A 14,097-nucleotide genomic window follows, 5' to 3' on the forward strand; every position below is an offset into this window, starting at 1 on the left:
GAATGAATGTCGCTAAGGATTAAGAAAATTGAAAATGGTCAAACAAACAATCCCTCATACTTTGTGTGTAGTTAGTACTTCAGATGAGACTACTCACTGTGGCATTTGTTTGACTTCTAACAAAAACGTGCACTGGGTATCAGGGGGGAAGTTTGGGCCAAAACTTGCATTTTTGGGGACAAAAGTTGGGGTTTTGTTAGGTAAATATTTCAGAAAGGATACTAACAGTTAAAAAACTGTTTACATGATAGCAAACTATCATCCTTCGTCTCAATAAAAATGTTATCAATTTCTCTCTAGCCCCCCCCCCCCCCCCCCCGACGATCCCTGTTCATTGTCATTTACAAGGGGCAAACATTTTTGACAATGCTAGAAAATATACATATTTGAACACATTTTTTTCTTACTAGTATTCCGATTTAGATCAAAATCGAAACAGGATGTAATATTTCACCCTTTGTGAATCATTTCATGCTATTCATATATTTTGCAATCGTGTTAACAGATTTTTAACTATTAGTCTCCTTTCTGAAATATTTACCCAACAAAACTTCAACTTTCAAGGAGAAAATTGTCCCCAAAAATGCAATTTGTGACCCAAACTTCCCCCCTGATGCCCAGTGCACATTTTTGTTTGAAGTCAAACATGCCACAGTGAGTAGTTTCATCTGAAGTACTAACCACACAATAAGTATGAGGGAAGGTTTTGTTTGGCCATTTCCAATTTTGCTCAATCCTTAGTGACATTCATCCTTAATATGAATTTACATGTAGAAAGGTTTTATCTGTTAATACATTACCTTTATTAAGTTATTCAATGATTTCTAACCTGTGCCATAGGAAAAAACTGGCTTGAAAACACTGTAGTCGTCAACCATGGCCTAATCTCCATGGAATATACCAGGTGTCTCTGAGGAGCAGTGTCTTTCTCTTTTTTTTTTCTTAAAGAACATGTGCTACCTACAATCGAGGAAAAAAGTCCTTGGGACTACAGTAATGCAATATTCATGTTTTTCTGCAATTCTGGGTTCCCTTATGAAACAGTGCATCCTTTTCAAAATGTTCTTGCAGTTCTCCTTCCCCCCTCCCTATACAAAGTTAAAAGTCTGAAAAAATTGTGGATACATGTGCCCAACATTGTTTGGGCATTGGTTGGGCCTGTGTGAATTAGAAAACGCCCAGAAAAGCTAGTGTCCCAAGACTGATGTAACAAACATTGTTTATTGGTTTCCTTCTTGTGATAGTGTCCAATTAACTTATTTCAGGTTTTGTCTTTGTTACTTTTTAGTACCGCGCAAGAGATTTTGTTGTAAATGGGCCAGGAGTTTTTGAAATCTCCTTTGCTCCAGCTGATGGGAGTGGCAAGCTCACCACGGAGGTGTTTGAGTTCACTGGCACTGGTGGTGTTACCATGGGGATGTATAACACTGATGAGGTATTTAAAATAGCACTTCATTGTGCTGAACTTAAGAAATAACAATGGTCAGGTTTAATTCCTATCATTTCATGGTACACTGTGTAAATGTCACAGTCAAAATTAAATCCATGTTAAACATTCTTAAACCTATGTTGATTCTTAGATTCCTTTGTGTTGATGATATTTGCATTCCTAGAGGGGGCATTTCCAATTTCACGGTCCCCTAATTGTGATCTTGTGCATTTTTTCAAGTTGTGAAATAAAAAGGACTTGTGTAAGATGTATTAGTGTCAATTTGTTTCCCCATCATGCTAAATTGGTGACTCTGACTTGATCATGCCTAACAAAGCTATCTAACTGACTTCAACCAATCACGCTGTTATGCTCAAATTACCAGATTCCTGGCCGTCTGACCCCCAAGCTTAAGCTCGCTCAAGCCGAAGCATTGTTTACCAAAGCCAACTTCAATAAACTTCTTAACATGGGAATCATAATTGCAATTATGCCCTTCCTCCAGCATGTGGGCTTCTCCGCTACACATGCTTTCCAAAGGAAATGGCTCCCTGTGGGGATGACTGTAGGGTGAATGACATCCCCAAGCCAGCCGCCTACCCCACTGGCCTGCACATCAAGGATTTTGCCTCCAATTTGGTGCTTAAACCATCTTTATCAAGATCAACTTGGTACATGCCTGACAGATCCATGTTACTGAGGACAACATCGGCATCATGCCTTTTGGCTTACGAAATGCCACTCACACCTTTCAGTGGTTTATTGATGATGTATGTCCTGATCCAAACTTGGATACATGTACGTCTTAGTTGCTTGCTCCTCCCCAGCCCAAAACCTTCAACACCTTCAAGCACTGTTTCAATGCTTATCTGACCACAGGCTTGTCATAAACCCTACCAAATGTGACTTTGGCAAATCCAAACTGAACTTCTTGAGCTATACCATTAACACCAGTGGTATCGGTCTTTACCTTAAGAATGTTGAGGCAGTTTGCACCTTCCTGACAGTTCGTCAGGACATGAAGGCATTGTACCAGTTTGTTGGCCTCATTATTACACTGTACTACCACTGATTTACCTTGGTGTGCTGAGGTCCTACAGCCTCTGCAACAGGCCCTGGCAGCTGACAGTTTCACCTCTTGTCAACGAGCTTCTATCACAGGATAAACATACTTTGTCTGGAGCAATGATGTTGTGTACCCTCGCCCCAATGCACCTACTTGCATCACCATGGGGGCATCCAACCTTGCAGTTGGAGCTGTGCTTGAACAGATCATTGAGGGACAATGGAAACCTACATTTCAAAGAATTTGAGTCCGGTGGATCTTACAGTGCCTTTGATTGTGAACTACTGGCTACTTACCTTGCTGTCTGTGATTTCCTGTACTTCGTTGAGGGCCAAGTCTTCCTGCACGTTTGGCAGGTAGTCACTGGGTAGACTAATTCCCTATTCTTCTCCTATTTAAGTGAGCCTCAAAGAGGGCCTGTCCTGCACATCAGTCACGTTGGTCTTCAGAGTAACATTCTGTCTTCCTGGTGACTTCTTCTCTACCCATGCCATCAAGGACGCTTTCTCATTATTTTTGTCTCAAGGCTGCATTGTTCAATGCAACACTAATACTTCCTTCCAATATGTTGGCGTGGCAACCATGTCTTTTTCATCCCCCCTGACCTCCATATTGTGCTATTAGTGAAAAATAAAGGGTGGATTGGACGTTTCGATATTGTTGTGATAAGTATCTTTTCGACTATAATCAGCAAAAGATAAAACATATTAGGCTACTGTTTAAAGACAACGCTGTTAAAAGAAAAGCTTGCACACGCTACTGGTGTACACGAGCGTAAAACGGTGCCTTCAAATGTACGCACTATTTCGCAGTTAAGAGAAGGCACAGTTTTTGTGCCAAAGCACAGGAAAAAAAAACATGCATGGGCACAGTTTAGGAACACTTTAAGAACAGTCAAGGCACGTTATAAATATTGCCAAGGCACATTTCATGGCCACTGTCTTGAAAATGTTTGTAACCTGACTTGGGAAAAAGAACAAAATTTGTTACGAATAAAAAAAATTACTCAGATCAAACACAATACAATACAATCAGGAGTATAGGAAGTGTAAGGCTTGAGCCTAGCCGCAGCAAAAGACAGGAAAATGAAAGTAAACTGGCGCACTTTTTTAGCAACTCGTGTACAGTTTAGGCACAGATTAGGCAAAGTTTAATGATTTGATAACCTTTGAGGGTCTTTATTTCTCTTCTTTCCCTTATCCCACATGCATTCCTGGCTAATACACAGTATGGTTGTTACTGCTCCTTGTTTTTTAACATGATCTCCAAGTGAGAGTTAAACTCATCGCTAATGATGAGCTTGGGAGCAGGTGCCTTAAAGGTTAGTGGGGGCCAAATGCAATAAGCAGAGAAGAGGTATCCATGGCAACTCTGGAAGCGGGAACCACCCCAAGACCATCGTCCATCTGCCATATCATGCACAAAACCCAAGTCCATGTACTTATGTCCATTAGAAATTGGTTTGTCTGTCATGTGTCCAGTTCCGTTTGTAAGTTCTCTGTCTTCATCCTCTTGGTGGTCATTTTGCTCCCCGGCAAAGATGGCGAAGATTTAGGGACAACGATAAACATGGCCGTAGTTGAATAACCAAGGTAAGTCCTGGGAAGGAAATCTTTTCCAACTAGTCTTCAGAATAAGTGGAACGTCAGGCATGGTCTCAGTACTAGTTTCAAGACTTTCAGCTTTCCTGTCTTTCAAAATTTCCCATCGTCTATACTAGGATTGAGAATGTAATGGTTTCCGCTCTTGAGACAGTTGTTCACATGTGCGAGTAAGTCTTCCCTTTTTCCCGCCTGTTTGAGACCCCTACACTAAGCCGGCGTTTAAGTTGCTCAACGGTATAGTTTGCAGGTTCGCTCTCAAACTTAGAACTCAGAACATCGTCGTTTTCTGTAAGAACTGTGGATTTAGCACTCGAAGAAACCTTTCCATCTCCTGCATTTCTCATATTCCTCATACGGAAGATCTGTTTGTTTGTCTGAGTCTTGAAGGGGCCTAAAAATTGACGACGTCGCTATTTTGCCATATGTCACGTGTTATTTGAAACCTTGCGCTTTTTTCACGCATTACGACGACTTTTTATCGGTATCATGTTATGATATAGCGACTTAAGGTGGCTCGACTGGATTTTTTAGGGGGGGTACCTCCCAAGTTTGAACGTCAACTACGTCGGCGTGAGTAGAGATATGGAAAAAAAGTTACCACAGCTGTATTATATAAAGATGAAACTTTCTTATGATCTGGGTTTTCTTGCAATCGGAGTCACCATAGCAACGTAATGACGCCATTACGTTTTTCATTTATCTTGGTGTTTCTCTGTACCAGGAGTTTTTTAAAGAAATCGCTTAAGGGAGTATGTACCTGTTATAATTGCCCCAGTTTTGGCAAAGTTTGAACAAATTCTATGAGAGCGTTTTGGAGATATTTTGAAACGAAGTTTTAAGAATCATAAAAACAGTGAAATAGCATGCTATCCACAAAATTAGCTAATATTCTAAGAAAATGACAAGCTTTGGAAACGCGGCTTCATCTCATAGTGGTTTGATACCATGGAAAACTGCCTTCCAAAAAAGATGGGAATTGCTCTGGGCGATCGCGAGAAAGAAGACTTTTATTAACCCGCATTCAGCTGCTTTTGTTACAGTTTGTATACGTAATTTGGTCCATACCTACAAATTTCGCATTATTCCAAAAACCGCTCGATAAATTTTTTTATGAACTTGACAATCTAGAGATCATTTGTCAATGAATACACCCTGCAAGTTTCAAGAACATTGAAAACAGGGAAGGCTTTTAAATAGGGCCTCCAAAAGAAGTAATTTTTCCCCCAGATTTGAGTTTACAAGTGAGCGTCCTCATTATTCATTGGCATTGTTTTCAAGTTTCATATGCACGTGCACAACTAGTAAAAAACAGAATTTGCATCAAAAAGGACCCTCGGTTACTTTCCGAAAAAATCTTCGGGATATGCTAATAACCGGGTAAAGAAATGAAGTAATATTACGCACTGAATGTCACGCTATAACGCTGTGTGATGCAGTCATGCCAAGGGTCTCTGAGTCCAGAAAAAGAAAAGCAGCTATTCTGCTAAACAACAGTAGAGGAAAAAAGTCTAGTTCAAGTGATGGTGAAACGCAGGTATGGCTCCATTCCATTTATTTAGTGTGTTTATGGTGTCTTTTCTTAATGTGGCACAGAAAACAAACAGAAATAAAATTTCCGAGTCATTTCCTAATTTCAATATTATTTTTCGACAGAATGGTGAGAAGAATCTTCCCAACCAAAATGATGATCTCCCTCACAATTACCGAGGCAGACTATTGAGAAATGAGCAGTGTAAATCTATGAGAGAATATCGCTGGAGGGACCGAGTTGATGTTGATTCCAGTGAAAATAAATCAGCAGCCTGTGTTCCCGAGGGACCGACCTTAAGATCTGCCTTGCCATATCATAAAGTTCCAAATATGAATCAGTCTTACGTGGTGAATCTGGAAATGTTAACAACCGCTTTGGAGGAATGTATGAATTGTCACGAAGGACTCCTAGATTTGAGAAACAGTTGCAACGTTCGCAACGAAGGAGTGTGCCCAGTCATGAAAGTAAAATGTGCCCGCTGTGATCACATTAATATTCTTCGCCCAGCAGAACATCATCGAACGGGAAAAAGAGGTCCCCCAACTTTTGACGTGAATTCTCGCGCAGGTCTAGGCGCACTTCATTCTGGAATAGGACATGCCCATTACTCGGGACTACTTTCAACGATTGGAATATCGTCTCTGTCTTCGAGTAACTTTAAAAACCGCGAGCGAGAAAGTGGAAAGGCAGTAGAAGAAGTGGCCAGGGAGTCTTGTCAACGATTTAACGATGAAGAGAAGAGATTATCGTCAACTGGGGAAGAAGAAGTCGTAAAAGTGGGTGTGTCGTACGACATGGGTTGGAGAAAAAGAGGCCGTAGTCATGATTCCTCGTCAGGAGTAGGAACAGCAGTAGGCTTGCAGACCGGCAAAGTCATCAGCTATGCCACTCGTAACACAATTTGTCGGGTTTGTGCTGAAGCGCAAAAAAAGAATCAGGAAGCAGTCGCACATGATTGCCGCAAGAACCACCAAGGCTCTTCCAAAAGCATGGAGGCTAACGTAGCTGTCGAGTTGTTTTCTGGTGCATTGAGCAGTGGTGTAGCTTACACTACTTACGTGGGGGATGATGACAGCGCCACAGAAAGTCATCTAAAAACGCTAGTTACCTACGATATCGAGAAATGGAGTGACATAAATCATGCAAGTCGGGCGCTAGGAACGCGTTTATACGCAGCAAAAGGGAAGGTGAAAGGCCTGACACCGAATATTATATCCTACATTCAGAGGTGCTTCACTTATTGCGTTAACCAAAACAAGGGCCAGCCGTTGTTGTTAATGGAAGGATTTTCCGCCATAGTACCTCACGCATTTGGAGATCACAATAAGTGCAGCGCATCCTGGTGTGGCTACAAAAAAGATCCAAAAGGTTATAAGCACGGAGATCTTCCCGGGGGGAAGGATTTGAAGGGCGAAGACCTGCGCGCGGTGCTTGAAGATGCTCTTCGGCCATTTATGTCTGAGGAATCAGCAAAGAAGCTAGCCCCTGGTGGCTCGTCACAGCGTAATGAATGCGTTAACAGCGTGGTTGGTTCTAAAGCCCCAAAAATCAGGCACTACGGAGGGTCTGAAAGTAGCGACTTTCGAACCGCAGCGGGAATCGCCCAGTTCAACGAAGGGCATAGCTACGTCACACTTGCCGCAGAAAAAATGGGTTTGTCAGGTATGTCTGTTACAGAAGAGTATACTAGAAAAATGGAAAGCCAAAGGAAGCGGAACGCCGAAAGGAAAACAACTAAGGAGTTTAAAAGGGTAAGAAGAAACTCCCGAAAGAAAAGGAATCTAAGGAAAAATTCAGTCGAAGCACGTGAGGGAGTGACATATCAAAGCGGTATTGGATTGCAGCAAACCGACAAAAACTATGTTGTTACTAATGCAACTATGACTGATCTTAAAGCAAGTCTTACTAAGGAGGAGTTTCAAGGTTTCACAGAGCCCCTTCCTAAATTGAATAACGGAACGATACCCGAATTACCTACCTCTCCACACAACTACCTCTTCTTGTCAATGGACTTAGAGACAACGGGGCTTGAACGGAAGTCTGAAATACTTCAAATCTCATGCTCCCCATCAAATGTGGAAACTGAGTCATTTTCTGAAAACCTTTTCCCAGAACGTCAAATTATCAATCAGGCGGCGACGCAGGTGCACGGTATTAGCGTAGACTTTCGAAATGGCCGAAAAACGTTGATGAGGAGGGGGACTGAACTGGCAGCCGTATCACAGACACAGGGTCTAACAGATTTTTGCTCCTATCTTGAACACTACTCTCACTCAGCCAGGATTGTACTAATTGCACATAATGGAGATAAATTTGACTTCTGTGTTCTGATAAATGCACTTGAAAGGAACAATTTACTTAGAGTGTTTCTCTCCATCAATGTTTTACTTGTGGATTCTTTAAAAATTGTTTCAAAGGAAATGAAACAGAAAGATAGTCCATTGCAATCCTGCAAGAGCAAGTCCTTATCTGACCTTTATGAGTGCCTAATCAAGGAAACGTTTGACGCACATGATGCCGCGGAAGATGCTGCCGCCTTATCTCTAGTGTTATTTCAGTCGCCTTTGAAAGTCACACCTGAAAAGTTCATTGAAAATTCTTCCCCGGCAGCTGCATTCGTAGAAGAAATGAAGTTTTCACAGGAGGCCAGAGCACGGAAAACAACTCTGCATCAACTGCCGGTTTCTGAAGGCATGAAGGAGAAGTTGGGAAAGGCCGGACTTGACTTGACAACAATGGAGGACGTTTACAGAAGGGGTGGTACCAAAGCTCTGCTAGCAGTGATAGGTCTACCAGAAGCGTTCGAAGAAATAGGAGACAAAGCCAGTAAGCCAAGAGTAACCAAGAACGTAAAAATTCTTTCAGCAATCGTAAACTTTTTTCCAAACAGGCGTTCTTAAATGAATGAATGTGTCAGTTACCCGAAGTCCCACTTTCTATTTTGCAGCATGTTTTCGGTAATTTAAAAGGTACCATTAAGTAGATTATTATTACATCCACGAAAACTAAATGGCTCTTGTTATTATTTTAGACTTTAAAGAATTGTTTGTAACTACTCTATTCGTGTAATTAATTAAAAGAATGAAAATTGGATCGGAATGTACCGACGTTGCTAAAAGAAAACAGAAAATTAAGTAACTCCAAAGAATTTGTATTTCCTTTTTCCTTTTACAGTAGCTGTTGTTATTCAGCTTACTTTTATTCGTTCAGAGAATCCTCGAAACGAGCATGTTACATGTCTTAGGAGGTACGCGGACGTTATTCGTTTAGTTTGTGAACGTATTTTTACCAACTTTGTCAATCACACCCTCCTTTTAAGCAAGCTGTGTTTCACTTGAAATTTGCATGAAGAAAGAACATTGCTAACATGAATTTCATTAAAAAAAGAGCAGAGACAATGATAAGTTGTTTGATGCGAATATCTAAATATGGATGACAAGCCGATTGCAACAAACAACCCGAGTAAGATAAGTATAAGTTTTGTATCCTACACGATGAGTCGTGACGTTCACTGTTTCGGCTGTCACTGCTATCCGTGACACAAGCCAATTATTAGCATATTCGGGAAATTTCTTCGGAAAGTAATCGAGAGTTTTTTTAAATGCAAATTTATCTTTTTTGCTAGTTGTGCACGTGCATATAAAACTTGAAAACAATGCCAATGAATAATGAGGACGCTCACTTGTGAACTCAAATCTGGGGGAAAAATTACTTCTTTTGGAGGCCCTATTTAAAAGCCTTCCCTGTTTTCAATGTTCTTGAAACTTGCAGGGTGTATTCATTGACAAATGATCTCTAGATTGTCAAGTTTATAAAAAAATTTATCGAGCGGTTTTTGGAATAATGCGAAATTTGTAGGTATGGACCAAATTACGTATACAAACTGTAACAAAAGCAGCTGAATGCGGGTTAATAAAAGTCTTCTTTCTCGCGATCGCCCAGAGCAATTCCCATCTTTTTTGGAAGGCAGTTTTCCATGGTATCAAACCACTATGAGATGAAGCCGCGTTTCCAAAGCTTGTCATTTTCTTAGAATATTAGCTAATTTTGTGGATAGTATGCTATTTCACTGTTTTTATGATTCTTAAAACTTCGTTTCAAAATATCTCCAAAACGCTCTCATAGAATTTGTTCAAACTTTGCCAAAACTGGGGCAATTATAACAGGTACATACTCCCTTAAGCGATTTCTTTAAAAAACTCCTGGTACAGAGAAACACCAAGATAAATGAAAAACGTAATGGCGTCATTACGTTGCTATGGTGACTCCGATTGCAAGAAAACCCAGATCATAAGAAAGTTTCATCTTTATATAATACAGCTGTGGTAACTTTTTTTCCATATCTCTACTCACGCCGACGTAGTTGACGTTCAAACTTGGGAGGTACCCCCCCCTAAAAAATCCAGTCGAGCCACCTTAAAGTTTTTACAAGGCTGGGGGAAAAGTTGTGATTTTAATACTGAAGGCTTTTCTAAGAATATTCAATTCATTCGACGCCATTTTCAGACGAGAAAATTCAACTGCACCACAGCAGAAGTCACAGAAGCGAATTTCAAGACAAGCAGCTTGTTTGTTTTTCTTTTATCGGAGGAAATTTTTTTTTTGCCTCCTGCCGACGACCAAACATTTTACGTTTTCGTTTCAAAAGTGCAGAATGAGCAGGGAATTCTGTCGTTTCGTTCACCGGATGTTGGCCTGAGAATCGTAAGTTTTAGGCGGCCTTGCAGGCTCCATGTTTGGAATTTTGGTCACCCAGGGGCAAATCGTAGGCAGGCGCCCATTAGGCAGCAGCCTTGGAAGGAGAGAAATCCAACAGTACTTGAGGTTACACTGTAAATGTTATGAGCATTGTTCAAAAGTGGTCCCATTTTAAGCCATATTTTTTATATTTTCATTACATTTCAGTGTTATATATAGCCAGAACAAAAATATTCATTGGAAAGCTGTTCTTAAACTTCAGTTTCTAACCAAATATCAATGCAATCCAAGTTTTAATAATTTCATAATAGCTGTTCTGGGGCTAACTTTTCCACTGAGACTTCTCTGCAAATCTTCCCCCCTGAAATGCCTCGAACAAACTCGGGTTCCCTCGTTTATTGAAAAATTTGGTCTAACTTCTCTCCTTATAGCATGAATCCATTGCTTTTTGAGGTTTTCTTCCTCTGGGAAGCGAAAAAAAGAAATTTTTTCACCCGTCTCCTTGTCCCGCTTGTCCTTCTTCGTACAGAGCGGCACACAGCAATTTGTCGGCATCTCTCAGCCTTTCCGCGCTGGAAATCGTTAGTTAACTCAAGGATATCCCGTTTAGTGACTAAGAAAACGATTTTCTGCGTATATCCTCCAAAAATATCGATGATTTGAACAATATTTTATGAGAAATTTTAGTCACAAAGCCTAAATAAAATACAAGTCTGCATTCTCTGGCATACCAAGCCTCGCATTCATGCATTCGAAACCAGGCGGTTCCGTGCGGTCGCCATTTATGAATACGGTGTATTGATGTGAGATCTTTAGCTGTGTACACTAGTAGCGTACGCCAGGGCCGAAAATTGTTGACTTCTGAGGAAATTTTTACGATTTTTTTTTGGCTCTGCATGAACCAATAAAAGGAAATAATTTTGTAAAAGACTCTGCAGTAACTTACAGTAGTCTTCTTTTTCTCAGTCTATTAGAGATTTTGCTCACAGCTGCTTTCAATATGCCTTGAACAAGGAGTGGCCTCTGTACATGAGCACCAAGAACACCATCCTTAAGAAGTATGATGGCCGGTTTAAGGACATCTTTGAAGAGATCTATCAAAGGTACAGCTAGGCTCTTAGATAAGGTTGTTGTATCTGGCTCAGCCTCAGTGTAACAACCTGTTAAACTCATGGTTGACATAAAACAAAGAAAACAAAAATACCAACACATTAGAACCTAGAAAAATAAAAGGTGGGAAACAAAGAAAACGTTCACAATATTTTATGCCGAGGTAAACCCAGATATCTTGTGCAAAAGTTTAAAATACATATTGGGGATTTTATTGCTTTTTAGGAGTTATGAACAGCAGTTTAAAGATCTTGGAATTTGGTATGAGCATCGGCTTATTGATGACATGGTGAGTGAATTTACTGGTTGATAGTGAACCTGTAGATCCTTACGCTCAGGTTGTATGCACTTGTTGGTTCTGGTTTTCCCTAAACAACGAAAGTTTCCTTTGACTAGTAGAATGTCAATTATTTATTTCCACATACATGTGATAAGTAAGTTGTTTTTCCCCCATTCTTTATTCCTACACATCTTTTTAGCTTTTCAGTGTATTTAGTCAAATTTGGGTTATGGTATGCTTTTGTAGGTGGCATATGCCCTGAAGTCACCTGGTGGTTTTGTTTGGGCAGCAAAAAATTATGATGGAGATGTCCAGTCTGACACTTTAGCCCAAGGTAATAACTCGAAAATGTTGTTCTTTTCATGAAATAGGTGACACTAGTTACACAACTTAAGCTGACTAAATAATAACAAAAAATTTTTTTGGTTATTCTTCCATACTGGGATTCAGTTGCAGTGTGCATATGTTACAGATCAAATTATATTCAGCTTAAAATTTTTTAACCCACACCCTTTAGGTAAATTCTCAATAGACCTTTTTACCGATACGGCGGCCATATTGAATTAATTCGATTTAAGGAGTATGCCCAGAGGGCCTGAGCACATTTCATTTGTATTTTCGAGCGCTTTTCGGGACATTTTTTCTTAAAGTTTTCTTAAAATAAGATTGTAATGGGAAAAAAAGATCCTTGTGCCGTGTTTGATGTAATAATGATCGCCTTTTTCTTGTTTAGTATTAGAAATATGGTCTTTCACTGTATATTTCTCGGGTAAAAGGCGATCATTATTACATCAAAACACGGCACGAGGATCTTTTTTCCCATTACAATCTTGTTCTAAGAAAACTTTAAGAAAAAATGTCCCGAAAAGCGCTCGAAAATACGAACTGAATGTGTTCGTGCCCCCTGGGCATCCTATAATACTCCTTAAATCGAATTAATTCAATATGGCCGCCGTATCGGTAAAAAGGTCTATTTCCTTTGTCGTCAAGCCACAGGTAATGAATAATAAGGGCTAGAAGACAAAGGAAATAGAGAATCAACCTACAATCATGGACAAAAGTCATGGGACACTTTTGCGTTTCTGGGGCGTTTTCCAATTCACACAGGTCCAACCCCTCCCCTCACCCCACAAACAATGTTGGACGCGTGTATCCAGAATTTTTTCCGAGTTTCAACTTTTTATAGGGTAAGGGGAGGTAGAACTGCAAGAAAATTTCAAAGAGGATGCATTGTTTTCAGAGGGAACCGAGAAATGACAGAAAAATATTAATATTACAGTACTGTCCCAAGCACTTTTGTCCAGGATTGTCTGGTTTTGGGGAAAAAGTCTGTTGTCTGCATTTTTCCTACGCTTTTTAGGCATTTTGGAGACAAGTAGGTGATCACATGCAATAATAATGACCTTTGAAACTATTTCCTCAACATAGCAAGTTTTGACAGGGAAATTACCTGATTAGCCATATCAGGCCCACTCCCCTAAACTGGAGCCGAGTTCAGCGGAAGTTGGTCAGGCACAGTGTTTCGAGCATCGCGAGCAGTACTCGGTCGCAAAAACACAGTGTATTATCAATATTCGCTACAAATTCATTAAGGAAACACGGCTAAGGTATATTTCAACCAAAAAGCAATTGCATTTGAAATAATGTGCGTCAAAAAGGCCATTCCGTAAAGTGAATACAACAGTACTCACTTGATTCAGTAAGGAAAAATTATCTTGTTCTTCTTTCTCTCCATTTCAAAGAGAGTACTGTGACTAAAGAGCGAAAAATTGCGTTTTGGCTGTAAAGGATGTATCTACAGATAAATTTTCTCTCACCATCCCTACGATGTTAAGATTCTATAGGATTGTAGGTTGAAAATTTTAACCTGAGTTTAATTTTGAACTGTGACACATACAGTTAGAACCCGCGACTAAGAAATTGGTTTTTAAGAACATATTAGGCAAAAATTCGCCCCCCTTTGTACAAAAAACTATTTAGCCTAAAATTTGAAACAGGCACTTATTTTCTAAAAACTCCACCACAATTCTGTGTCCTTGGGGAAATATGTCAACTTTCAGGATCCTCTTTGGAGACATAGGTGCCATATTACTCCAACCTAAGGAATGAGCTGAATACCACTTAATACTCTGAGCTACAATGTACTTTTTTCTTCAGAAAATATGATCACTATTTTAAGAACCTAAATAACCTAAATGTGTGGTAATTAACATTTATGTACTAAGAATTTGTTTCGGCTAACTTGGGAAAACGCAGGTTCTTAGTCGCTATTGCTCCAGTGATTAGGTGACGCTAGTTCATTTACTGATGTTTATTTGTCTTAACCTCTTACTTCAATAAACACCGTGAGAACTAAGATAAAGGTAAGAGTAAATTACA

At 40.0% G+C, this 14,097-nt stretch overlaps 2 protein-coding genes across 2 annotated transcripts in view; both read left to right on the plus strand.

The window, feature by feature from the left end:
* LOC140936248 (uncharacterized) overlaps positions 1-14,097 on the plus strand; it is a 47,314-nt gene that overhangs the window by 6,449 nt on the left and 26,768 nt on the right. The window contains exons 5-8 of the mRNA XM_073385683.1: positions 1,289-1,435; positions 11,295-11,431; positions 11,664-11,727; positions 11,965-12,052. Coding sequence (XP_073241784.1) covers positions 1,289-1,435; positions 11,295-11,431; positions 11,664-11,727; positions 11,965-12,052 — 436 coding nt within the window. The remainder of the gene's footprint in view (positions 1-1,288; positions 1,436-11,294; positions 11,432-11,663; positions 11,728-11,964; positions 12,053-14,097) is intronic.
* LOC140936243 (uncharacterized) lies at positions 5,420-8,547 on the plus strand. Its single transcript, XM_073385676.1, has one exon. The coding sequence runs from the start codon at positions 5,636-5,638 to the stop codon at positions 8,528-8,530; it is 2,895 nt and encodes a 964-aa protein (XP_073241777.1). The 5' UTR covers positions 5,420-5,635; the 3' UTR covers positions 8,531-8,547.

This window comes from Porites lutea, chromosome 5 (genome assembly GCF_958299795.1).
Source record: "Porites lutea chromosome 5, jaPorLute2.1, whole genome shotgun sequence".
Classification (NCBI taxonomy): Eukaryota; Metazoa; Cnidaria; class Anthozoa; order Scleractinia; family Poritidae; genus Porites; species Porites lutea.